Below are 27,787 nucleotides of genomic sequence, written 5' to 3'. Positions count from 1 at the left end.
GGCAGTTGGCGCCTCCGTTCTCTGCTTTCCTTATGCCATCCTTAACTGTCTTTTCTCTCTTCCCCTCATGAAGCGCAAATGGATCAGTCCGCTAGGCTATAAAAGCGTGGTGCAGCACATGCTTGCCTTCTATAGAGAGGAGCGTTTGAAGGGGAGCAGCACGCGGGGGAATGAAATTAGTGCGCTTACTTTTCTGGGGGCGACGTGGTCACGAGGGGGGCGAACGAGGAAGATAAGCAGACAAGCGCCTTAGTGGTTGTAAAATAATAAGGAACAAGAGAAAGCGCTGCGCTTTCTCTCCTCCCTCCGTCTTTTTTCGGAGGAGCTAGCGCCGTAAGGAGCAGGGAGGCGAAGAATGCTGGACTGGTTTTTCCCCTCCACCGGCAGGGGCGGAAGTCGCAGCTGAAGCCGGCCAAACTCCGTGCCTGTATAATCATAGCGCCCAGGCTTCCAGCCCCAGCCCAGCTTTAGATTTGTTTGCGATCGGGTTTCCTCCCGAGTGGGAGAGCAACCAGTTCGAGCTACAGGAAAAGGGGGTCGCCGTGCGTGCCTTGTCTCTTAAAAAAGCGCCTCCACCCCGCCCCCCGGGCCGTACACATCCTTGCTTTTTTGAAGAGCTGGTCAAACTCCCACCCCGGTCCCCGGCTGCCCTCTGGTACCGAGTGCTGCTCGGGGAAGGGATGGTTTGTCCTGCTCAGTCTGCCCCCGCAACGCCCGTGTCTTCCTCCTGAGCAAGCAGCATGAGCATGGCAAATGAAACATACCTCTTCATAAAAGACATAAAGCCCGGACTGAAAAATGTAAATGTCGTCTTTATTGTGCTGGAGATCGGTAAGTGGGGTCCCTTGGAACCATCGCATTCATTGTTTCCCTCCCTCAATCTCTCCTCCCCGCCCCCCCCCCGCTATCTTTCCTTCCCCCCCTTCTGGCTCAGCAGCTACGTGTGTGTGTGTGAGAGCGAGCGAGTGAGTTTGGGACACGTGGTCACTTTTCAGGGAAAGGGTTGGCAGTCCCACTGGTGGTGTGCTCCACCCTTTTTTAAAAAATCCTATTCTTAAACAGACCCCCTCCTCATTCTTTTAGGGAACTTGCTTCTGTTTCTTATTTGTGGTATTTTTCTGCAATCAGTTCCAAAGCTTTTAATGCCACAGTTTCTTCCTAATCCTATTTACAGAGGAATAAATTATGCTGGCAGCTTGCATTCACTTTCTTGGGTCATTAATTCTTTCTCTTTCCCTCTCATTTTCTTTCTTCCTTTTTTTGTTTTTGTTTTTTGCTGTTTCCTGGCAGGGCGTGTTACCAAAACCAAAGATGGACATGAGGTCAGGGCGTGCAAAGTAGCTGACAAGACAGGAAGCATCACCATCTCCGTGTGGGATGAGCTTGGCAGCCTCATCCAGCCAGGTGATATTATTCGGTTGACCAAAGGGTACGTAATGCAAGATTAGGATGACTCTGGGCTGAGCTCAGCCTGGCTTCTTTGTTTGCTCTAGAAGCAACTTGTGTGTGACTTGGAAGGGAGTGTCCCCAAGCTTGGAGTGGGTACAATTTGTGCTGAATCAGCTGTGACTTCCATCTCTTTTGAAAAAAGAAGGGCAGTGGGAATAGGAATTCTTCTCTTACAAGGCTGCCATTAAATGTGGGAGCAGCAAACCAGTTGTACTTTCTCTAAACTGGGTTTGCTGACAGTACTTCTTCAGGGTCTTTTCCCTCCCCTCCTGCTTAATCCCCTTAACAGGAGGAGGGGCCAGGGTTTGAACCCATGACCTTGGTAAGCAGAAAGTGGTCCCTGTGTCACCCTGTCTCTTGGAAGAACACTTTTCCCCTCAGGTCTTGCTCCCATGAACAAGATCCAGAGAACAGCTCCTGAGGGTAAGCGGCAGGCACAGGAAGGGTTCACTCTTCCTACTGGTCTGCCCTCTCACTCTTTCACACTCAGCATTTTGTATATGATCGGAACTGACTCAGATATGAACAAAAGTGATTTCTGCCATTGTCTTTGGCTTGGTGTGTAGCAGTGGTGCCTTTCTTAACCATGTGTTGGCCATTGACTGACCTCTTAAAGCAGCCTTCCCCAATCTTGTGGCTCCCATTTTTCCAACCAACATGGCCATTGATCAAGTTGGCTGCAGGTGGTAACACTTGGAGGGGACTGGTTGGGAGGGTGGCTTAAAGAAACAGGTGACTTGCCCATTTTGTAGAAGTAGGTTGACTTAAGGTGTTTCCTGTAATAATGGAGAAGCAAAGCTATTCTCTCCCCTCCTGTCCCTCTCTTCCTCTTCAAGAACCAAGTTGGACCTGGCAGTGGTAGAGCATGACTTGGAACCTGTTCAAGTCTTGTGAAATAGAGATGTTACAATTCAAATAGCAGAACTTAACTGACCTTGTCTGATCTGGGGGGGGAAAATGGGTCAGATCAGGTTAGTATTTGGATGGGAGACTACTAGGAAATCTCCGAGCCAGAAAGCAAGGAATCATATTTATATTTTTATTTATTTTATGGAAGAAAGCAGTGGAAATGACTTCAGTATTGTTGCCAAGGAAACCACATGGCATGTCATATAATCACCAGGAGTCAAGCGTCATCTAAGAGATTTTACCTATTTAAAAGTCTGTGAGCAGGAGGAAGGACTAGAACCACTCTCTATAGCCATATCTTCTTCTCTGTAGATACGGTAGTTTGAGGGGAAGATTATTTTGGATTTCCTCCTAACAGGAGGGAAAAAGCTGCTGTTTTCTGGGGGAGGAGGGAGATTAGAAGGTATATGGTGGTGTTTAACCTTAAAGCCTGTTGCTGATGCTCTGAACACCCTGTCCAACCTTCTGAGCTTTTAAAAAAAGGTCTTGATAATCCATTTTATTTGCGTGGCTTGCTTGTGAAGGACAACGCCTGGAAGCAGCCTTTGGACAAGGCATCCTGCTTGATGGTACTTCTGTGACCCACGCATTTGTACATTGTTGATCTCCCTGCCATTTTTAGATTTATACCTCATATTTCAATATATGAGCTGGCCCAAAGTATGGCTTGTTATGGAGTTGGGAATTCAAGGCCTGCTCCCTCCAGCTTCTTCTGCATTGTCCCAGCAAAATGGGATCTGTAAGGCAAAATTTTCCAGATTGTGTTTTTTCTAAATAAGAGCAATGCCGGGGTGTCCTTACACAAATTGTAAATAGCTCTGTGTGCTTAGATATACTATGCTTCTTTGAAATTTGATATAGTAATGGATTGAGATCTTGTGTAATGTGATTTGTAACATATCTTTCCTGCTGCAGCTGGCTATTTCTGCCTCTTCTGTCAATGAGCCTCCATCAAGCATTACTGGGAAAGCTGGCTTATTTTAAAATGGAGGGAGGCAGAATTAACAATTAGCAGTAGAGCATCTTATTTTATTACCAGTATCCTGTATTTTTTGCACCAAATTCAGTCTAGAGGAAGTTAACAGGTTTCAGGGATGCCCTTGTTGAATTATTTCCCAGTTAGTATTAAAAACAAGAACTTACGCTATGTTTTATCACATTCCAGTTAGCTGGACCTTCAGTTACTTTCTATAATTAACACAGGCTTGTTTGTATTTGTCTTTATTTTTTGTGTTAAAACCATGTAGAAATACACAACAATGTATGTCCTGGTCAAATCTTGCATGAACTTTGAATTTCCTGAGAAGAGTTTATGGGTATAATAGGGTGGCTCCTCCTACATGGTGCTTGTAATGATGACATGTTTTGAGTAGATCAAGTAGCTTAAAAAAAATCTAGAAAATCAGCAATGTGGCAGTGATGAATACTAACTGGTTGCCGGTAGCACCACTGTTCCGTAAAAGCCTCTGGTCGGTTTTGCAGTTATTCTTGTGTAATCTGAGGCAAGGATGTGGTTTTAAGGAGTTGCTGATTGGTGTTGTGTTGGTGCCCTCCCACACTCCGGATCATCTTTTCTCTTTTGAATCCTGTTCGCTACAGCCCTGACGTGAAGCCCTGCTCCTGGCCACACACTCAATTAGAATGGCCTAATACGTTTTTCTTGTTGTATATTGGACTACAGTCATCCACTACTAAGACTTGTGCAATAGGTAGTTTGGAGTTAAACTGGGGGGGGACTTGTCTTCAGACCTCCTTGTCTGCCAAGTTCATAATGTCCTGCTGTTCAGACTATTCTCTCCAGTTTAACTGGCCTTAGAATCGTGCAGCTGGAATGAAGTGGAATAACCCTACAACCATTTAGAATACCTTGGACAGAGGTTTGGAGGCAAATGTGACATACCCGGAATATGACTGGAACATATTTTTTTGGCTTAAATGTAAAATACAGTTATGGCTGCTTGCTTGGGAACAATGATACAAGACTTGCTTCTATAGCAATATGCACATGTAACCAGATTTTACCCTTAGGCTAACTTGTAAGCCCTTCGTATTACACCTTGGCACAATACCATATTAAAGTTGCTTTCTATATGCGTCTTTGCAGAACTATTATGTGACTACACAAAGAGACGGATAACTTCTTTGGAGACTGATAATCCAGCGCTTCTGCTGTCGGTGCAAAAGTTTTAGAAGCATTGCTGATTTATAAGCAGACAGTATCTTTGCCCCCTTTTTATCAGCCTCAGTAAAAATCATCTTTGTAAGGAGTTATTTTGTTGAATTATGAGTCTCAAGGGCCAAACAGAGGCATAAAGTGGAATGTATTACAGGAACCATATTTAATACAAATTTCAGTTACTTAACTCTTTAACTTGATAAAATTCTCCAAGTATTTAGTAATTACAACCGAAGCATAAAAGTCAGCAGTTAATGTAAGGCAAGTCAGAGTTTAATGTTTCAGTGTTTTAAGTACATTTTGTATTCTCTCCAGTTTTGATGAGTGTAATGATGAATGTGATGGCCTTTGGTGAGCGACGGCTTATGCTTTATCCTGATAAAGCTGGTACCGTCACTCCATTCTCTTCTAGCATGTCTAATACTGCTTGTGTTCCCTTCCTTAGGTATGCATCTCTGTGGAAAGGATGCCTGACGCTTTATACTGGAAAAGGAGGTGACCTGCAAAAAATTGGGGAGTGAGTATCTTATTTTGCATATAATCTGGTCATTTTTCTGAAATCTGGTAGGTAAGGAAAAGTTGTCTGGGCCTTAAGGGAAGAATGTCTGTCTCTGCCATTTACTCCTGCTCTATGGTGTTTATCCAGCTTTTCTTGTAAAAGTCCTGCTCTTAGTATTGGGTTTTATTCTGCCTGAAATGGGGGTGGGGGAATATAGGGCTTGGGAATTCTACTTCAATAGTTGAGAAATGGCATCTCGATCAGTCCTTTCCATCCAACATGATTTCTGTCTTTTCAGTATAGTTGTAAGCAGGTAAGTTTAGCCTTTTGTTGGGTTAAGACATTGTCACTTTCAAGGACTTGCAGCACGAAAAACTGAAGTCCTCTATTTATCCACAGGCCAGGTACGGTAGAGGCAGCCGCATTGCGAGCTTCCACATCCTACTCTGGTATTGAGCTCCAGCCTGTCCTGGAGGAGCCAGCCTCTCTAGGGGTGTAAAGGTAAATTTCCCCCTCTATGTAGCAGAGTCTTTTAGGTCCTAACTGAGGTCTCTGAGATCTACTGTGTCATGAATCAGACTGTTGGCTTTTTTTTTTTTAGCATTTATCAACTTTGAGTAGGCTGTTCATTGAGACCTGTCATAAAAGTTTAAAAGCAAAGAGCTGGACCAGTTCAAATTTGTTACTCCAGGGGCTGGTTCATCCTGACATGAATGATGATGGGAGCATCAGATGATGACTGGGTGGGCTATCAGAGGTCTAGCCCTGGGTTGAAGATGCTTATTTCCCCTTGCGTTATGTCAGATGCAGTGGAAGGGTTCTTGGCTTTGGGTTTTCTGTGAATTGGATTTACTGTGTATTCAACAAATGAGGACTAATGTGATATGCGAGCCCATTCAAACTTTTTCAATAATTGGTTCATAATTCATCTTCCAGTCATTCTGTTATGATCAAGTGATCATGCATGTGTAAACCAGGCTAGAATAGATAGAACTGTGTTCTAAATATTCCTAACAGCTGCAATGTTAGATGGCCCTTGTGTGATTATGCTTTCAGCCTAATTTATCCAATAAGACCTCTGATTATTCATAGTGTATTACCTTCCACTATTTCTGCTTCCATTTTTTAATAAAAGCAAAAAACCCAAAGAGTTCCTGTAACTTGTAGGATATTGTCATAAAGGGAAAAAAGTGAAAATTAATAGTTGTGTTAGAAAATAAGTGTTGCAATGGAAATAGCATAGGGTGGGTATTTTAGCAGAGAAAAAAGTGCTGATCACCTGAAAATCTGGGTTTAGAAAAGATTAGTATATATTTCTGAAATAAGTGGCTATCTGATTTTAGTTGGGGGGCTGTGTGATGCCAGAAATTGAAAAGCATCTGTTTTGGATTTTTGGCTAGTGTGGAAGATTGTTCTGGTGAGCAAAATGTCTCTTAACAGATTCTACCCCGCAGGAGACTTAGATCCAAAATACAATTGATTGGAAGAGGAGGCTTTAAAGAGCAATTTAAGATGCAGAATTTTGGGTGCAGTTATGTATTTGGATTGTTAACTGTTCTTAAACATTTCTCCTTGGAATCCTTGTACACTAGACTTACTATGTCTTCTCTGTGTGGCTTAAATCTAGGCGTGCTTTCATACAAGTGAGGCATTCATGATTCCGTGGATCTCACTCCCAGGGAAATGTACAAAGGATTGTAGCCCTGATGTGTATCCTTCTGCAGAAATGATTAGAATGTTAAATACAGGCATCTACAGTAGAAGGAATGTGTGCTTAGAATCACAACCTACTCAGAAGCCAGTCCCATCACTTGTACAGGCTTTACTTTTCTTAGGGCCTGAACTTTGGATAGGCTAAAGCATCGAATTGGTGGTCTGATGGGGGTACAGCCATTTCTGGCTACCTCTGGGTTTATCGCTGGAAATTGGATAGAGATTGCAGAAATAGTTGCAGCAAGAAACGCTCTTCTCTCATAAGCTTGTTTTTCTGTACAGGTTCTGCATGGTGTATTCAGAAGTGCCCAACTTCAGTGAACCCAATTCAGATCACCCTGGGCAGTCGAATAAAGTGGTACGTTTGTCACACGCAGCTCCATTCTGGGGTCTGCGATCAGCAGTTTTAAGCTAAGTTTAGCTTCAGTCTGTCTAATATGACCTTAGCTGCAGTGGATTTTGCATCTTTATGGGAACAAATGGACTTTTAAATAAATGGGAGGAAAATACCTGGTCAAGAAAAAATCGGCAGCTGTTGTAGATACTGCCCTCCAAGCCCCATGCCATTTTCTGTTCCACAGAGGAGGTTTGTTGTCTTAATGCTTTTGTTTTCTTTGCATTTCTTTTTCAAGGCACAGGGTGAGCAGACTAATAATTCCATTCCATCAGCTAATTCGGGTACTTGTACTTTTGGGCCAACTGGTAAGTAAGTGTGTAGGAGTAGGAGAGAGAACTGAATGACTATTCAGGAACATGCATTTCTTTAAATTATGGTTGATTTTAGAAAGTAAAGATAAGAAACCATAGTTAACTTTGGCTTGCTCCAATATTAACCGTCATAATTAAAGCCAAATTTGACATAGAGTTTAAATAGTAAGCACACTCTACTTGCCCAGCCCTGGGGTCATGACTGATGCACTACCCAAGACCTTGCTGGAGAAATCTCAGGGAGAGGTACTCACTGCTCCTTGTCCAGCCAGGTTTTGGTAATACATGTCAGGTTGCACCTCCTATTCCACAATTTCATCATGGTTAGGTTGATTAGACAGACCAGGAGTCTGTTTTCTTCAATATAGCCCCATGTACATCAACCATTTTATCAGGTGGCAATTTACTGGGGAGAACATACAGGGAACTGGTTCTGAGAAACCATAAGTTCCTAATGCAGATGATGATAACCAAAAGCCCCAGGGCACAATAAAAAGGTATTTGCTACATAATCTCCTCCTGTGTAGCTAAATGCTCCCGGTAAATTAAAACCTAATAAAAAAGATCTTGCACCATCATGTATATTGCAATTTATCTAGATAAATGTTTCTCAATCTTAGCAACTTTTAAGATGGGCGGACTTCAACTCCCAGAATTCCCCAGCCAGCATCTTCCAGTCCACCCATTTTAAAGTTGCTGAGTTGGGAAACACCGATCTAGATGATGACTGCTATGCTAACTTCTTTTGCTAGCTTTGGTGCATGTTTGTAGGTTGGCAGGAATTACATGCATTAAACAGAACTCTGAAGATCCTGCTAAGTCACTAAAACCTGTAGCTGCTTGTTTTTCTTGTGCATTGATTACCATGGCACGGCAAGCTGTCTCTTGGGACCTTGTGGTCTCCACCGATGATATCACCAGCTCTCAGCAACTTAATGCTAAATGCTCCCTAGTTGAGATCAGGCTCTTTGGAGTACAGTGTTAGCAATCTTCATTACTAAAGTGTGGCCTGAGAAAGTAGAAAGTCTGATGACAGTTTTTTTTTTTATTGTTTCCTTTTTTTTAGGAAATGGTTTGCCAGCTGGACCAGAGCTGAGTGGATTGTCAACGGCTTACAATCATGCCCCCACTTATGCAGGTTCTGGGAGGGTTGGCGGACGGGGGCCTGCTCCTCCTCTAGCACCTGTGCCGTCTAATAATGTTCGTCCCCTACAAAGCACAATAAGTAATGGGAGGGACCCCCGCAGAGCCTCCAAGAGATGACCAAACCAAACGCCTCCCTGTCCACAGAACCTCTTAAGCCTACTTGAACACTTGCTGCACTTTTATTTATGGTTTACTGTGAAAACATTTTGTTCGTTCTTTCTGATTCTCAGCCTTCTCTGATGGGAAAGACTTTCTCGCTCTTCTGCCCCCCTTGGTTCAAAAATTCAGTGAAGCTGCTGATCATGCATTACCCCAGAAAGAAAATGTGTGAAAATATGGAGGCATATTTGGAAATAGATTTCCTTGTTAAAGATTAGTTGCTGTTTTCCAAAAGAAAACCTGGTTTTGGATGGATGAGTATTCTTATTTTGGTTTAGTTTGCATGATGCAGCCTTAAGATGTTAGTTTATTTCCTTTCTGCTCCTGGGACTGACCCACATCCCAGCTGGTGGGAGCTTATGATGGTTGGGGGGTGGGGATGGGTAGGGAGAAGTTTCATCTAGCAAGCCAGTTCTCAATTAAAAACTTCTAACAATAAGTGCAGATGAACTGTCCAAACTGGTTGACTTGTTATTTGGTTGGGGTGCTCTCACAGCAAGGGTCAGATGTCTCTTTCAAAAAATGTATGCTGATAAGAATCCAACTGATATAAAATAGAAATTCAAGATATTTACCAGATATCCTGCCTTTCAGTTCACAAAATGCTGCAGTTTTTTTTTTTTTTTAATTACCCTTCTCAGGGATTGAAGCTTTTCATTCTTGAAGTAAAGTATGTTGTTCTTCAGAGCTTTTCTCGGTGACCAAAGCCCCTACTGGTGTGGAGTCACCTGGAAAACCTTTACCGGTTGATTCTGCAGATGGCTGCTTTACAAGCAACACTGATTTCAAGTGGCAGGTAATGGTTTCAAGATGGTTGATGTGCAGGGAAGAGAAGAAGGATTTCCTGTACACAGCCAACAAACATCCTAGACGTAGAGATTTTCCATTTGCACTGTTTTTTTTTTTTTTCCCCTTGGAGCATGAGAATATTGAATCTCAGATCTGCAGATCACGCAGCAGCGTTCTCAAGGGGTGAATGATTGAAGCGGTGTGGTTTAATCACGTTTGTGTGTGTGTTGTGACGGATGCAGCCTATATGAAAGGGAGGGGGCTGGTGTTGCGGGGCCATGAGGCTGCTTCCATCCTTGCCACAAAAGGGGGTCCTTCAGACACCTCTGAAGCCATCAGCCTCCTAAGGAGCATCAGCCTACCCAGACGGCTGAAGTGAAGAGCTACAAACAAAAGGTGGATGTGATCACTGAGAGCATTCCCTTTTCGTGAGAATCCTCAGTTCTTAAGTGCCTGTTACACCAATACAGTTATGCTCTTGCAGCACTTACCTTGGTGGTGGGTTAGGTTGGGTTTTTTTTTGGAAAAAGAACCTTGGCCCTGACCAATTTGGGTTGTTTTCAGGCTGCTGAGTTTGAGAAAGCAGAATAATGCTGGCATTAATCCTAACCTTTATGGTTAAAAAAAATCTACTTTGTACCAATTTTTTTGGTAACTCTAAAACTATCCAGTCTTCTTTAAGATTATGATTGGAATAAATTGAAATGCTGTAAGATGGCTGGATTCCCCCCCCCCTTTTTTTGGTTACCTTTTGGAAGAAGACCTCATAATAGATTTGCACTAACTGTGTTATATTAAGAAGAAAAAACATTTTTTTCTTGGTTTAAAAAAAAAAAAAACTCAGTTCAAAGCCGTGACTTCTGTCTGTCCAGATTTACATGGACGTAAATATAATTCCCAAGTGTAGAGGATGAGGATATGTGCTAATCTTTGTAACAAACCTCGGAAGAGTTTTGAAGCACCTCCCACTGTCCTTTTTCTAAAATGGTATGTCTTGTTAAATGACATTTGTAGTTGCTTACTGAAAGCTTTAGTAGTATATGAACTGATTGGAAGGAAACATGATAGATCTGTTTTGAAATGCCCCAGCATAAATACTGATTTTATGTAATTTCGGCATTGCATCTTGAAGTAGGAGGGAATTCCCATGATGCAATGCAGTGTCTTAAGAATCTGATATGCTTTCTGAATAAAATCTAGTAGCTGTGGATCGTCAGTCTCTTCACACCTTGTACAGTTATGTCTAAATATTTTGGTAAGTCAAGGTATTGTGGGAAACAGTTCTTCCAACGGCTGTAGAATAGAGGAGATGGGATGTGGCTGCTGTTCATAAGTTTAGGTATAGTTGAGAAGTGGCTTCCTGCTGATATATAACTTTTGGTGTTCTCCCTTTAAAAACCAAGCACGGGCTGTCAAAAGAAACAGGGCTTTTGTATTCTGTGTGATGACGTGCACGAATGCTAGGTACCGTTCTATAAATAATATTGGGAATTACATTGGAACATTCTGCTAAAACATAAGATCCTTAACAAAGGTTTATTAAATTAACCACAATTGCATGGGTTTGTGCAAGGCCAAATAAACCAAATGATAGTTTGGAATAGCATGAATCCAGTCACAATCTGGGCTTTGAGATGGCGATCAGGGGCGAGGGGTCTGCAGTGTCACTAGGTAGTGGCCACTGGCCTCCAAATTCAAAAGAGATTCAGCGCATCTTTAATTTTTTAAAGCAGGAATTAGCCAAAACTTTAAAGATCTTTTGGTTTGCGGGATTTGAGATTTTGGCTATTTTTATTGTTTATCTGTTGCTCATATGAGTTTGTATGAAGTCACAGGATGGTTCCTGTCACCGGAAAGCTTCCTGCCCCTCCTTTAACGTAGCTGGGCCCTTCATTTGAGTCATCTTAGTGTTTGTGTCTTCCCATCATGAGAACATACTGAAACATAATTTGCTACTCTTGCAGCAAGCTCTTTGTGTGATGGGTTAACAGCAAGCACGAACAAGTATCTGAAGATTCTTGTGGCTCTCCAGCCTGCCTGACCTTTTACAGAAGTGATGCACTTGGTGTGCTTGGCGATAAGAGGAACTTGCCTTTCTTCAAGGGCATTTCAAAACAGCCAGATGGGTTCTGTGAACAGTGATGTCGCACAAAGGAAGTGAGATTTTTAAGAAATTCCTATTGTGTTGCCATAGGAATTAACCTTGATTATGATCTGGCTATCTAACATTTATGGACTGCTGTTCATTGCCTGATACTCTTCATGCCAGTCATGATTACCTTAATCAAAAAACCAGTCATCTGTAAACCATGATACGTTACCAGCTTCTTAAAGATTAAAGGAAAGGGGTTAGTTATAAACGAGGTGCTTGAGTTCACTGGGACACACTAAGTTCTGTTTGCTTGGCGTAGAAAACTGAAAGGATCATCTCAACCATAATTGGCTATTTTAAAAGATGTTTTAATAAAGAGTCAAGTCATGCTTTCAGAGAAGAGTATCTTGGAAATAAGCTCAGAATGTGTGTTGCATCAGTAACGTTTTTTACTTAACATGACGTCTTGCCCCTTGATTGATAGCTTTTTATTTCAAGGAAAATCTCTGTTGAGGCAATAGAACAAATCAAACAGGACAGGGGGATGTTCTGCTTGGTCACTCTCCTGGTGGATTCGTCTTGGTATGTCCTGTTCCCTTTGAAGAAGGTCCTAAGAATTGTTTTGGAGGGATAGTGCATAGATGGCTTTGGCCACTAGGGTAGGAAAAAGTGGCCCCAGTGAGTGGAGAAGGTAAAGCTGATCCTGACTATTTCTGCTGGGTTCTCAAACTTAGGTGCATCTGGTTCACACATAAGTATTCTTAAGTACTAATTTGCATAACTATTGATTAAACCAAGATTGGCTGATATAGCGCATCATATTAAAACATGGGTTATGCTATTTATGAGCTCTGTGTGGTGGTTAACTAAGTGCATTCCATTGTGGTAGGAAATTAGAGAATCAAGCATAATCTATTGGCTTCCATGGGCACTTTTGTGCTCTTAATTCTAAAATAATCCTATCTTAAAGTAGTTAAACATCACTATCTTTATATTGGCAGCTTCTAATCAAACAAATAGCCTCAGTTAAGGATGTATGGAAAAGCAGCTATGTGGAATGTTTAGAGATACTTCTATGTGACTTTCTTTTGACCATTGGGTGGCCATAATTCTATAAGATCAAGTTTTGATGATCAACCTTTGATATTACAGGCATAGGACTTGATCTGAGGGTGGGTGAGAGCACGGTCCCTTTCACTAATAAGCCTATTTCAGGATTTACAGTGTTTTCCTGTGTTGTCTGCTTCAAAGTAGCTGAAGATTTCCATCAGTTTTTAGTAATCATAACGAGGATTCCAGAAAGGGGATGGGGGACTACATGTTACCCACTGTAAAAGAGGTCTTTTCAGGTCCTGAACCAGCACATGCTGCTCTAAAAGAAACTCTGAGCAGTTAGCTGTTCCATGTCTATCCTATATCCACTGCCCCCCCCCCCCACATAATCACCACAATGATTGTCCACTTCAGTTAGCAAAATAGAGAATGGCCCATTAAGTTGAGTGACTAAGAAAGTTGAGATCATCTGGAAGTAATGTCAATTATTAACTGACATTTTCTTGCCTCAAACATTGCTATGGCTGTCAGCTTCAAAAACAGGATGGAGAGGGAGGGAGAGGGAGGGAGAGAGAGAGAGAGAGAGAGAGAGTGCATTCTCACAGTTCTGGAAAGCCTTGGAGCTGTGGGACAGATGTCATGCTGGTAAAAATTCTAGAACAAAATTTGAAACAATTATGTGCCCATGGCAGTTTGGGGGTAAAAATGGATTGATTTTGGTTTTGGTTACTTAAGCATTAAAACTGCTTCTAGTATGAAAGTGTCACAGCTGGCCATATCTAGCTGACCTTGGTTGATCTTAAAAGGTGAATGGCACCTAGTTGTTTGGGGCCACCAAGAATATCAAGAGCTGTAGACTAGATTGAGAAGTTAAAAACCTGGAAGAAGGCATTGATACATGATGTAAGTATTACAGCCAAAAAACTCTGGTTGTGTCCAATTGGTTACTAGGCGTCAAACTTTGCAAGGCAGTCTTCACCTTTCAATATAAAGATCAGGATGCAGCATGAATCGATGGTGACTCCCCCACTGCAGCAGTGAGAACAGGTTTTACTTTATGGAGCTGAAATCAACACAAGGTTATCAGGATCTCTCTATTAAGGATCATCTTGCATGAGATCTTCAGAAAGCCACCGGAAGGGCCATTATGTAGGCTTCCCCACAATGTTTGGAATTACTTGAGTGAATAAAATCACAGCAGGATCAAGGAGTAAGAATAGTGCCCTTCAGTTGTGAGATTTGGAAATGTACATTCAGGAATATGAAGTCTTATTCTGTAACCAAGTTTATTCACATGAAAACTGCTTTCTGTCATTTAAACAAAAGGGAGTCAGGACTTCTGAATGTTAGGCAAAGACAATGCCAAGGTAAATATGGACACTAATGATGGTCTAAATGCTCCCTCTAGTGGTGGTAACTTGCATGCAGGTGCTGTGTTATTAATAGACTTGTTCTACCACAGCTCTTCTAATGAATCTCAATTCAACTGGTAGAGTGTTTCCCATCATTCCTGTTCCCTCTGAAAAAAACTGCCCGACTTTTCCATGTTAGATTTTTGTTTTGATCAGTCGCTACTCAGCTGGAAAGGAGATTGGAGCAGGAGATTTCTGAGTAGAAATGGGAAAGGCCGCTTGAGCAGGGAGTTGAAGTATGAGAAGAGAGTGGCTGCAGAAGAGAAGTTGGCTGTGAAATATATAGGAATTTCAGGCATATCTGCATAAGTTGCCCTGTCTCATAAAATCGCTTTCTCAATAGAACAGTACCTATGCGATCTATAATGAGAACAAGGGTTAGCTACCTCACAGGTTTGTTGTTAGGAGGGAAAAAAAGGAGGGAGTATTTTTTTTTTAATATATTTTTTTTATTTTTTACAACAAACACATACAAACAATAACATAAAAAACATTAAAAAAAACCATCTTCCATTTTAAACCGTGTGTCAGCCAGTTACCAATCATTTGTGCCATCCTTTCATAGTCTTCACTCATCATTTATATAAAATCTCATGTCATCTATCTAACATATATTTATATATTTATCAATTATCAATTATTATTCATTTGTTACTAGTCTATAACATCAGCTTTCATAATAAGATTTATATCATTTTTATCCATTGATTATATATATATATATATATATATATAGTAATTTACATCAGTTTGTCAAGTTTCTATTATATAATTTGCTGATCTATTACATTACTATATCTTTTCATCCAACCATTGATAAAACAGATCCCATATCATATAGAATTGTTTATCTTCTTGCTCTCTAATTTCAAATGTTAATTTACTCATCTCTGCACATTCCATAATTTTCTTAATAACTTCCTCCTGCATAGGTACTTTTTCATTTTTCCAGTTTTTAGCAAATACAATTCTAGCCGCTGTCAAAACATTTACAATCAAATATTTCAGTTCTTTACTATATGTTTCAGATATAATTCCTAATAGAAATGTCTCTGGTTTAAAGTCTATATGTTGTTTTGTCATTTTTTCCAACCATGTGTGGATTTTAATCCAATATCTTTTAGCTTCTGGACATGTCCACCACATATGGTAATATGTACCGGGTTTCTGATGACACTTCCAACATTTATCAGACTTGTTCTTATACATTCTCGCAATCCTTGCTGGAGGTAAATGCCACCTATAAAACATCTTATACAAGTTTTCTTTATATGCAGTTGACATTGTCATTTTATAGTTTTGAGACCATAGTTTTTGCCACTTCTCTAAATCAATTCCATATCCAAAATTTTTCCCCCATGCAATCATTGTATCTTTAACCTGTTCTTCCTCCATCTTAAATTCTAGTAAATGTCCATAAAGTTTTTAATCACCTTTTCATCAGTGCCCATCAAAATTTTATCTAAAACAGTCAGCTCATCATAGATACCTTCTGTTTTAAAATCTTTATCAAATCTAGATTGTATTTGCAAATATGAAAACCAGTTCATTTTTATACCTTGTTCTTCTAACGCTTGCATAGTTTTAAGTTCACCCTTTTCATTCAATATCTCAGTATATCTAACTGTTTGTTCCTTTTTATATGTTATTGGATAAGAAAAAGCTTCAATAGTGGATATCCATCGTGGAACTTTTAAATAATATTGTCTTCTTATCTTCTCCCAGTTTAAAAACAATGCCTCTCGAATATAGTGCCTTCTAAAGTAGCCCTGTGTTTTCGTTCCCTTATACCATAAGAAAGCATGCCAGCCCAACAACAGGTCATGTCCCTCTAAAGTCAATAGTCTATTATTTCTTAAAGTTATCCAGTCCTTTACCCACATCAGATTTGTCGCCTGATAGTATAATTCCCAGTTAGGCAAGGCAAACCCACCTCTTACTCTTGCATCTTGTAGTAATTTAAGCTTTATTCTTGCTTTTTTGCCCTGCCAGATATATTTCAATACAATTTTATTTAAATCATCAAAAAACTCTTTCCCTAAACGAATTGGAATTGTCTGGAATAAATATAATATCCTAGGCAATATATTCATCTTAATAGTGGATATTCTCCCAGTCATTGATAATTGTAAATTCTCCCATTTTGTCAGATCTATTACAATCTGTCGTTTAAGTTTAAGATAATTATCCTCCTTCAATGTACTACATCTTGGTGTAATGTATATCCCTAGGTATTTAACCCTGTTTGTAACCTGTATTTCCAAGACTTCTTCCAGTTCTTTCTTTTGCCTTGCTAGCATATTCTTTGTTAATATCAATATTCTTTGTTAATAATAAAGTAGCAGGACTAAAAATAAATAAAGACAAAAAAAAAAAAAAAAAAAAGGAGGGAGTATTATGTGTGTCATCTTGCGCTCCTGAATGGAAGACAGGATGGAAATACGTTACTGTATCTATTTATATATGTATTGTCTGCCTGTTTTTCCACCCCTCTTCAGTTCTGTTGCATTTACCAACAGCTTTCTGGTGACGGTGGGGATGTGGAAGCTGGGAATGAAGCAAAGGAATTCTAGATTTAGACATGGGTTGAGACCCCCTTCTCCTCTGCCCCTTGTTCCCAGTGTGGTTTACAGTGATGACTCTAGCACGCCTCTCCAGGGATAGGGTGGAGAAACGTTCAGCAGCTGCAACCACATTTTGTTTTTACCATGGTCAGAGACCTTTGGGATTTCCAGGCTGGTTATTACTCTTCTGATGTCTAGTTTGCAGTAATCATTTCCAAAACTGCACGTGGAGTTTGCTCAGAGAAGATAGTCAGTCTGCTTGAGCCTGACCGTGCACATTCAGAAATTCTCACCAATTACTTGAAGTCTGGGCTCAGAAGCTAAGCAAGACTGGGTGTGGTAGCGTTTGGATAGTTCCAGGGGCTTTTAGACTAGAAAGTAGAAAAACATTTCCCTGAAGACAGCGGCAAATTATTTTTATTAATCTACCAAGAAAACTGCAGGGTTGTGTCCATGTAATCACTAGAAATGGAGCTTAACTCAGGGGTTTTTTGGTCTTTACCTTGAAAAGTTATTTAGTAGATGCCCTGGTGAGATGCCAGGTGTGCTATAAAAATGACCAAGAATTCCTTTCCCTACAGCTTGGTCCACAAGCCCTACCAAACTGGAGAAACCAAAACTTGGAATTCTTGCACTGGGCCTGGTGAGGTCTGTTCTATGCTGAATCGGGCAATGACTCCTGCAAGCTAACGTTGCCTGTTGGAATGCAAGCTCCACCCCTGTGGAACATGCACTGTGACATCACATGTCTATACTAGTGGGTGGAGCTTGTTTCCCAAAAGCATGACACTCTTTGCATCCTTTTGACAAAAGCTTTTCATCCTATGGATTCCTCTGGTGCCTAATGGGTCCCTTTGGATATTTTATGTCCCTTGAAGTAGTCCTACCCTAGCTCTAAAATGAGACATGGATTGTTTGAGCAGAAGCTTGCAATATTATCAAGCAATTAAACTGGGACAAAGGTGATGATTGGCATGATTGTCCAGGCAAAGCTGGGGAGCATAGGTTCTATAGCTCTTTCGAAGCTCCCCCCTCTCCCCTGAAGGGAGAGCACAGTTTAATCCACTGACCAACTTGCTCCCCTTTTGCCTGCACAAAGGCGGAGGGAGCTTTCTCAGGTGGCTAGACCTCAAACTCCTGGGCAAAGGGACAACCCAGGTTTAGACATTTAAACTTGTGCAACAGCAGCAATAACCTGGACAAAACGTGGCCTTGCCCACTTTGCACCATGTCTTGCTCTTCCAACTGTGAGTCTTGCCCAGCCAACATTAGCAACAGTCCTCAGATGTACTCCTGCTATTAAAGAAGATTAAAACTTAGGAGATTTGCAAATAGGGGGATCTGGCAATGGAACATTCTGTTTTGTCTTTCAGGCTTTGAACTTTTCAGGTTCAACATCTTGAACCGTTTCCAGAACTGCACAAGCATGTTCAGATGTTTGGGGGAAGAAATAGAACATAGTGTTACTTGTGCTGTCATCTTTTCCGCATCCCTGGTTCTGTCAGCCATAAAACATTACAATGGCAAGGTTGCCTTTCAACCAGAGAATATCTGGGGCTATTTTTTGCTCAACATGTACAAAAGACAGTAAAGAATATTCCTTCGATGGAACACTTTATTTCTAGGAAGAGAGTTCATCGTTTTGATGCATGTTTGGGAAACTAGGGTAAAGTCCTGTGGCAGAATGTTTCAAATGTAGCTTATTATTTGAATTTCAGTATTGATGTAACCCCTTTATTCTTTATTGTCCAATGTGCAGGATTGCAGTAACAAAGAAAATGACATAAAAAGCCCCCTGAGTTTCTTCATTTTCCCCATCATTTCTAGTTTGTTTAAAGAGATAAAAATGTTTTAAAGTAACCTTCCCCACAACCCACCTGTCATCAAATAGTCAGCTATTGAGAACTGACATTTATTTTCCAGATGGGTGCTTCTCTTCAGGCATTTTGAATTCATGTGTACAATTCATTTGAGCTGAAGAGAAACCAAGCTTGAAAGATCATGAGAGCACTTAGTTCCTTTGCTACCTGGCTAAATGGCCTCTTATAACATAGGGACAACTTGGTAAATATTTGAGGTTTTTGAGTTGCTATCATAAGGGTGTTCCTGTAAAATATGACACCGTAGAGCATTTGGGACCATGGATGTTTGTAACTCTGGCTACGTTTGTCAAATGACCAAAACAGTGTTGTGCTCTCGAATCACAAGCTCTGTCTCTTTTGGACTTGCGTGTCATGATGTATGTTCAAAAAGGAGTGGAACTTGGATTGTTTTGGGGGCCGGGGTAGGGCTTCTACTTAGCCTTGACTCCTGGCAACTGTGCCTGCAGTTTTCTAGGCAACATTTTTCAGAAGTGGTTTGCCCTTGCTCCTCCTTCCCAGGGCTGAGAGAGGGGGACTGGCCCAAGGTCACCCAGCTGGCTTTGTGCCTAAGGCAGGACTAGAACTCAGGGTCTCCCGGATTCTAGCCTGATGCCTTAACTACTACACCAAACTGACTCTCTCCTGCTTTAATCAGACTGCCTGGTCTGACTCTCCCTGCAAATGCCACTTCTTGGACAAAATAGTCTTTCTCTCCCTTTGTAGTGTATGTTTTACTAGTTAGCAGTATTCCATATTCATACAAGGGTCTTCAGTGATATGTCATCTTTATAGGCAGATCCCCATGTTACTGTTATTGGGTTTTATGTTGTTGTTTATAGGAAATGAGAGTAGATTTAATGGGCCATAAAATATAAGCTACAGGGCAGAGATGATGATAAATGATTGCAAGATCTTGGTATATTAGTTACATCAAAGGCACATATAGATGCAAAAGATTAAAAAGTTCATAATTTGAATCAATATTAACTATTGATACAAATGTTTTCAGGAATCTCACACATACATAGGAAATGTATTAACCAATTTGAGAGTTGTAAAATATACTAAGGTAACTGTTAATTTCATTTGATCTACTCTTTAAGCACTACAGAATCTTGATCTAATCCATAATAAAAAGGGAGATGCTAGGTAAATGATTAAGATGAATGTTTTTAAAAAATGCTCAGAAGGTTTACATTATAACATTTGAATCGTTTAATTTAGTGGAACTACAATGACTGTTAGCCAATTACAAAGAATAGAGGGAAAAAAAGGTAAAGATATCCAGTGATGGCCAAATCTGGCTGTTCACATACCCATGCAGAAACCCAAGCGTACGCTTTGTGAAAATTTTGCACATAAGGAGAAGCTAGGAGTACAGCATTGTTAGTTTCTTATAGCAAAAGTTCCCATAGGATAGAGGGAAGACTATTGTGCTGGTATTATAGGCAGAGACTTAATTTGCCAGGGAAACTCTGGGAAGAGGAACTGGAATGGAGGTAATGGCTGGCAACTAAGATGGACCTAGATAGCTCTGGCTGTTGAAGTTCTAGGGTTTTAATAAAGAACAATGTGGACTGGCAAAATTTAGTTGGATTGGGCAGTGTTTACACCACTGAAGGCTTGTTAGTTTGTAGAAAGTCCAGAGAAGATTGCTGAAGAGCATTGTTGGGCATGATGCAGAGATGGGTGCTGAAAACCTAAAGAGCAGATGCATTGCAGGACATAGTCCCCCTGTTCACATGATGCCCTGGGTATAGAAGAGGATTGAAGATCAAAGGTGTGCCCCACCCAGCTGCCAGTCAGTGTCAGAGAGGGAGAACTGCCATTGGAATCTGGAAGCCCTTCTTTAGATCTAGATTAGGAAATAGGTAAGGTTAGAAATAGAATGACACATCTTTCTTTCCAGTATCTCTATGTCTCTGTCTCTCTCTCTCCAATATTACAGAGTGCATCCATATCCTGTTAGAAGACACTTGTGTTACACAATATTAAGCAGAGAGAAACATGTTTAATTGCTCTGCAGTTTACAATCTCTAGCAATTGCTTTTATCTTGAAAGAGGGAGAAGGAACCGGAGCACTTGGCATGTCTAGCCATAAATAGCCTTGCTAACTCCTGCTAAGGAATGTGGCTGGGAAATAAAAACTAGATGTCTTTTATTTAATACATGTAAAAAAGTTTGATATGGTCTTTTGTGCTGAGTTCCTCTTGAATCCTGAGAAGACATAGGAAGCATTGGTCAGATGGCCTCAACTCAAGCTTGATGGGTCTGTTCAGCTTTCTTGGGCGTGTTACAAAAATGGTTCGCCCTTGCTTTCTTCCAAGGATGTTTTGACTTTCCTGTCCCTAGTCCTGGAATTCCCTAGAATTTTCCCATCCCACCCATTCCCAAATACTACTCAGGAATGGCCTTGCTTAGCTTCTGAGATTAGCCGAGGTCTCTGGATGACGTCACCTGCCAAAACCAAACTTTTGTTTAAAAAAAATGGCTTGCTAAATGAATGATTACTGGAAGAATTATTAAGAAGATTGTAACTTCTGAAAAGGAAGCCAAGAATCCTAACACATTTCTTCTTGCTTTCCCCCTGTTATGCAATAGAATACTGTATAGGGCTAATTTAATTGGCTACCCAATATTTGGAATATGGAATATTGCTTTTTCTGTTCATAACAAGTGGACTCTGTGACAGTGCTGTGTGACATCTAAACTGTCATGTGTTGTATTAGTGAGAAAGGGTTGGAACAGGACACTAGTGATGAAATAAAGATCAGGAAGTTGAAATAAGGCACTGTCAACAATGCCTCCATCTTGAGGTTTTCCTGCTCAGGACAGGCAGATGATAGGGAGGAATAGAGATCTAAAATTTGCTCTCTGGAAAGTAATGATGTGTCTGAAGGAACAAAATCCAATTCTGACTTACTCTTAGGTAAGTATCTGTAGAGCTGTAGCTGTAGACACCAACAGGGTTGTTTTAAAAGCATGTTTTTCTAATACGGTGTGCTTCAATATTTTTTGTATCTGGCTTCAAAAAATAGCATCATTACGAAAGCTGAGTCTGTTCCAGAAATGCTAGATGCAGTAATTTGGGTGATCTGGCTATGACATCTCAGTAACTATTGGTTCAGTTTTCTCTCCAATGCAGTTGTTAAGTGGTAGCGCAGATGAGCACTTGGAAAACCTAGTGAGATTTAAATCTCAACGTCATCAAGAAAATTGGTTAGTGCCAAGATCAAGGAATCCAAATGAATATGTGAGAAAATTGATTTTTCTTCCAGTATTTAATAGAACTCGTATCTATCTTGTCTAATTGTAGAAATGCTTCTTTGCAGGGTTTAACAACTGACCCCATGGATGTAATGAAAAACAAGAATAGAAAAATTCTAATTTGGAAATATAAAATTCTCATGACAGAAGAACTTAGCTTTAGGAGTTGTGGGAACATCTGAAAGGTTGAGTAAATTTGGGGAGCACCCCCAGCCTTCTGCCTTCTTGGATGCTTCCTGTCACCTCCCCTTGTCTTTGATCATTTGAGGGGCAGGTGGGCCCACTTCCAAGCCCTGGACTATAGCGGCTCATTTTTTATATTTTTTAAGAAAGCTTATGGGAATCATTTGAGCCTCTAAAGCATTCTAAGAATTAAAAATAAGGATGGTGGCTCTTGCTTTGCATTGCAGCATGCCAGTTTCTCATGCTTTTTTCAGTTAATAGATTATTTTAAAAAGAGATAAGTCAAGTAGGACAGACAAGTCAGTGAATGCCAATGGATGCATCCACAGGCACGCTAATACCCTCCTGGGCTGTTTGGGAATCCCAAACACATTTTTGCAGCCCACTCCCAATATATAGATTGAGGCTACTTCCAGTTTCAGAAAAAAAGCTATTAAGTGCAGCGGCTTGCAACAAATTCTCCCTTTCAAATTCTAGGGCATGTAAACAAATGCTCCTTTTACAGACTCTTTCAATGTTCCCCATGAACACCGCCGGCTGACTGTCAACTTCATGGTGCTGGATACATAGAATGATGGAAAGAATGCTTACAAGATATCTTGTCCCGTTATTTTGGGTTAATATCCATATAGTTGTAAATACTGTTTTGGGAAGACTCGTGTGATTGAAAGATGTGATGATGATTTATTTTGAATTAGATCCTGCAAATTGGAAATGTATCAGCCTACGAAGAACCATGGATTTACCAAGCATTATTCTTTTACAATGGAAACACAGAGCCACCCCAGGGTTGTGGCAGGTCATAGGTGGAATTATTTGGGAATCAGTTTCTACAGATTTCAATACAATCCGGTGCATGTTCCAAGAACATGCAGAATCGGTATGAGCCATCAGTGATCCCTCTAGCTGACTCCAGATGGTGCAAAGAAAATGCCTTGGTCTTGAGCCTCACTTCCCTACCCAGGTCCCTGAGTAAAAATAAAATGCCATGCAAAATAGAAATAGAATATAGTGGTAGTGGCCACTCCATCTATGTTGCTAAGATGAGAAACTCTGTGAATGAAAGTAGTTTGCACACCTCCAATATGCCACTGCTCCTCTGTTGCATTTAAAAGCTGCTAGAAGTGGAATGTGGGTATATTAGGGGAGAGAGAATTATATTTATGTTGGATGGTAAGGGACTTTCCATGCCCTAAATAGCCCCCCCCCAATTCTAAGTTAGAAATAGGGAAGTTGTGAGCCAAGGATGGTATATGGACACACTCCAATTTCATGTGACCCTTGTGCTTATTCCATGCAGAAACCAATAAAGGAAAGGCTAGTTTGGAAGAAGAGTAGAGAGACCTTATTCAGTTTTGATTCTGGTTATGCTTGTCTTGCTTCTTGTAGAAAGAACCTCCCCTTCCTCAATTATTCCTGGTTTTGGCCTGTGGTTGAAACAAGTTCCAGGTCAAGCTGGAGCACGAAGAAATTCTTTACTGAGGGTGGGAAAAGTATAGTGTTCATAGTAGGCACTATGGTTGGGAAGATCCCAGGGGAACAGTTGGAGTTTAGACTTCCAGATGATAAAAGATTGTGGCAAGATTCCCTTCTCAGAAATTCATCTATCCATCAATTTCTTTCTCTGCTACCTTTAATACATTATTCCCTGGGTGCTACTACATCTTGATATATCAGAAAACTAATGGAGTCTAGAGAATATTACATTTTTACCGTGTGGTGGAAAGGGACAAGATTTGACAAATTGGTCCAGCTGAAATAATTTTCTGCCTCGTGTAGCTCCATTTAGGTGGCATGTGCTTTACCATCTTCAATGAAACGCAGGGGCCTTCCATGGCTCCTAGCATTAGTCAGAACTCACTGCGTGCACTATGTCATCTTTCCGTCTTTCACAGATGTTCTGTGGCAAGAAAAAAAGATTGACGAAAGAGTAAACACAGAAGGGGAGGCAGGTCACAAATGGAAAATGTCTTTATCCGAATCGCCCCATCAAATTTGCTGAAAGAGGCAGGATGATTGTGCAATAAATATGGTTGTCTAGAAGTACCTAGAGATTACATATCCCAGATGTGTGCATGTTTTTTTCTTTATTCAGAAGTCAGGGGAAACTCCTGGCACACTTATTTATACATACATCATCTGTATGCTGCCTGCTGGATAGACTCCGGGATACAGGGGTTAAAGCTGCAAAAGTGAGGCACAGAAGCCTGATTTCAAATATTTGTGCATTCAATGATGCCTTTTGGGGTGGGCAAATCTGGTAATTGCCCATGCCAATTTTATTTATTCAATAAACAAATTTTTAAAAATCTACAATGAAAAGTTTGCTGACTGTCTCTCCTTAGCCAGGCAATCTGCTGCACCAATATATGTGCATGATGATGTTTGAGACAGCTAATTTTTAGCAGGTAAACTAATTTTTGTGTTTTCAGAACATTCAGATGGCATCATGTCCTTATTAGTCTGATGAAACAAAGTTAAGGACAACGAAAATTGGAGAGAGAAACAATCCGCCTGAAGCCTTTAATTTATTAATATCAATTATTAAATATTATTAAAAAAAAGCTCCAACTCACCACCCATCTAAAGACGATTGCCCTGCGAGGACCATAATGACACTTTTGGTCAAGGCTCCAAGAACCCTAGGGCCATGATAATGCCCTTTTAAACTTCCTCACACTTGGAAACTGTCAGCCCTACAGGGTAGACTAGGCTATGAAACCAATCCCATATCGGTCTAAAACACTTGCCTGATCTTTGCCTGAAACAGATCTTCCCCCTCTCCTTCAAGGCCATTCCTTGTTCCTCTGTAGAAACTGGTGGGAGCTGTGATAAGATCTAGTGCGTTCTGCTGCTTTCTCCAGGCTTCATATGTTATATTTTATGTGGTTTCATAATGACTTTCCATCTATTCTTGCTAATATGTAAGCTGCACTGTATTCAGTGGGCATTATTCATGGAAAAGTGTATCCAGGATTGCCTGAGTTTCACAACTCTGTGATTTGCTGCCATCCCACTCAACCCCAACAATTTACCAGAGGTCTGTTTCTTAATTCTATTTTTGAAATAAGCTGTCAATGCCTGACAACCTGATTATTTTTCTGGGATACTAAACTGTTTCTCTGCACTCCAATTTATAAAAGTGTAGCTGGAGAGGTCACCATTTATGTTGACAAGCTAGCATGAATGTTGGTAGAGCAAATGATGTCACAAACCAGTGCAGGCTTTCAGAATTCACCATCTCAATGAGTGTACTTCTATTCTAATAATTAGTGGAACACTTTCTTTTTTCTTCTAGGCGTAGTTTCAGCAAAATAATAGCATTTTAAGAAGTCACGTGGTAGCAGTGTCCAACAAAACCAATTCAACCTTTTATTATTCATTGCATTTAATAGATTTGCATATTATTGCTCATTCCCTTGGATTTCAAAGAAGTATACAAATCAGGGAAACAATTCAATTAAAAACTTAGAGATTAAAAAGGCTAAATTCAGATATGTTTAATCTGGTCAGGAAAGGGTCTAGCAGCTGCATTCACATAACATGCTAAAGTTGGTTAGCTTTTGGAGGACTTCACATGTGGAGTGAACCCAGACTATTTGGTTGAATAAAGAGAACCCACATAATGGATTAATCTAGTTTTAAGTATGTTTTGTGAATATGACCAAAGAATAACAAGACTTCAAAATAGGCTAATCACATAAAAAAGATAAATGAGAATAAATAAGCTAAATAAGAATATTTGCCTGGAATCTAATGTTGGCGTCAGCAAAGCTTTTTAGACATTGTTCTCAGCAGTAAAACACCAGCTGGGCATGCAAAAAGTCTCAGGTTAATTCCTCTGCACATTCACTAAATCTAAGAAAGAATCCAATCTGGAGATCTGGAGATCCACTGCTCTGTAGAAGGCAGCTTCCTGTGTGGGAGAGGACACCACAATGAAAGATCTCATCTTGTATGGAACAACCATTTGAACTTTGGCCAATGATTGTCTAGCATGGGCCTATGCAGTTGGGAGGTCAGGCATTTTTAGATTCCTGGGTCTCAACCCATTTTGAGTTTTCAACAGGAGTCTCGACTCCTTGACTTAGAAGTGGGCAAATAACTACTAAAGTTCTTTCAACACTGGCATTATTGGAACAAAGTCAGAGATGCCAGTCAGAAGGCTAGTGGCTGAATTGGTACCAAATGGAACTTTGGAGTCATTTTCAGGGACAGCCCCACATTTATATATACCTACGTGCTAACACTGTGCCAAACATTTAATCTGCAAGTTTTCAACTATTCTCAATTTGAAAGAGAGAGTGAAAAAAGTGTTTTTGTTTTCCTCATTGATTCATCTATCTGTGTGTAAACAGAGGAAAATAAACGATGGGATCTTCATGGCTGGGTGCAGGTTTCTTTCATTTATCCTAGGCTCTTTGTCATGGCTGAATTAAAGTACTATCCTAGGTCCTTGAATCGGCAGAAAAATATCTCAGGATCGCTGATCCTTATTCTTCCATGGGCACCATAGCCAGTGGGAAAACATCAACCAATTTTTCTTAACTTGAGGTGGGGCTGAGGAGGAGGTACATTTTGGCACACAGCTACACTAGTGGGTTTAACCCCCTGTCAAAACTTATTCAGGTTTGGCACAAGTGTTTTGTGTAGATGCATTCAAAGGGAGCCTGACTATCTGCTGATATAACCTGATTGTCAAGTTTCTTCTGAAAACAGGTTTAGCAAGCACTTTTTTTGAGTGAACTCCTGCAAATCACTTGCACCAAAACCGAATTGATAATGGGGCTGCTTTTGGATATAGGTTTAGCACTAATCCACAAAAGTGCTGAACCCATGATCCAAAGCAATCTGACGGATAGCTAACAGGTGTGGGCAGAGTTATGACTTGAAACAGTAAAGAGAGAGACATCTCCCTCTCCCCTGCTTCACCCTGCAGCTCCCTGCCCCCACTGCTGCTCAGCTGCTGTTCAGGAAGGTCCAGATGTCTGAGCCAAGCTCTGGCTGAGAAACCTGGTTGGGATAAGGGGAGAGGTGGGTTAGAAGGAACCACACTCCGTGCTACCCCAGACAGAATAGCCCTGGAAGACAATGTCTGAAGGCTGGAAAAGAAGAGGCATGCCTGCTGCTGCCTGAAATAGCCAATGGGTGACTTCTAAAGGTCAGCAGACTGTAACATGAAATGGTTGATGAAGCATGTTGGATTGTATTCATGGCAAAACTGCCATGCAGCGTTGCCTGCAACAGCTAACAACAACTTTAAGCTGCCTCAGGTATGGGTTGGGGATAGATAAAGGCAATGGCTGAGTAAAGAGGCTGCCAGGACACGTTCAGACCATGATGAGGTATAAGTGGGGAAAGACCCTGAGGCAGTTTTGGGGCATACATGCATATCCTGACTTTCACTCCACAGTCATCTCTCCAGCCTCTTTGGTTTTCCATACTTCTCATTTTGGCTGCCTTCAATCATGTGCCAAGAGAACAACATTAGGAGATACCTTCTCCAACATCAGGAGATACCTCCAAGATACCTTCTTCAGATTACAGAGGCAACAGTGTTGGTCATATATGAGGCAGTGAACAATACCCAGATACCCAAGACTGTCTATTTAAGCAGAATCTCCACTAGTGAAGTTCAGCCTCTTCTAACATCGTCCTGCCATTGTGGAGGCAATATGAGCTCTGTCCTCATTACTGTTATTTTGGGACAATAACAATGGGAGGACTGCACTATCCTATATGGCACTAGTGCCAACTTTAAGATTCATGGACTTCAACTCTCACACTGGCTGGGGAATTCTGGGAG

General features: G+C 40.8%; 1 protein-coding gene across 2 annotated transcripts; it reads left to right on the top strand.

Annotated features, from left to right (window-relative positions):
• Positions 1-146: 146 nt before the first annotated feature.
• NABP1 (nucleic acid binding protein 1) lies at positions 147-15,416 on the top strand. Of its 2 annotated transcripts, XM_007420393.4 has the most exons (6): positions 147-831; positions 1,291-1,429; positions 4,980-5,051; positions 7,029-7,104; positions 7,379-7,448; positions 8,521-15,416. In XM_007420393.4, the coding sequence occupies exons 1-6, from the start codon at positions 741-743 to the stop codon at positions 8,715-8,717; spliced, it is 645 nt and encodes a 214-aa protein (XP_007420455.1). In that variant the 5' UTR covers positions 147-740; the 3' UTR covers positions 8,718-15,416. The 2 variants fall into 2 exon arrangements, with proteins under 2 accessions (XP_007420455.1, XP_087991825.1); XM_088135699.1 differs by lacking the exon at positions 147-831 and having other exon boundaries at positions 917-1,429.
• Positions 15,417-27,787: the final 12,371 nt, after the last annotated feature.

The sequence above is a fragment of the Python bivittatus genome, unplaced genomic scaffold (genome assembly GCF_059951505.1).
Source record: "Python bivittatus isolate LINGU-HERP-01145 unplaced genomic scaffold, Pbiv_v1 ctg000200_np1212, whole genome shotgun sequence".
NCBI lineage: Eukaryota > Metazoa > Chordata > Lepidosauria > Squamata > Pythonidae > Python > Python bivittatus.
This window is presented reverse-complemented; position numbering and strand designations above follow the sequence as displayed.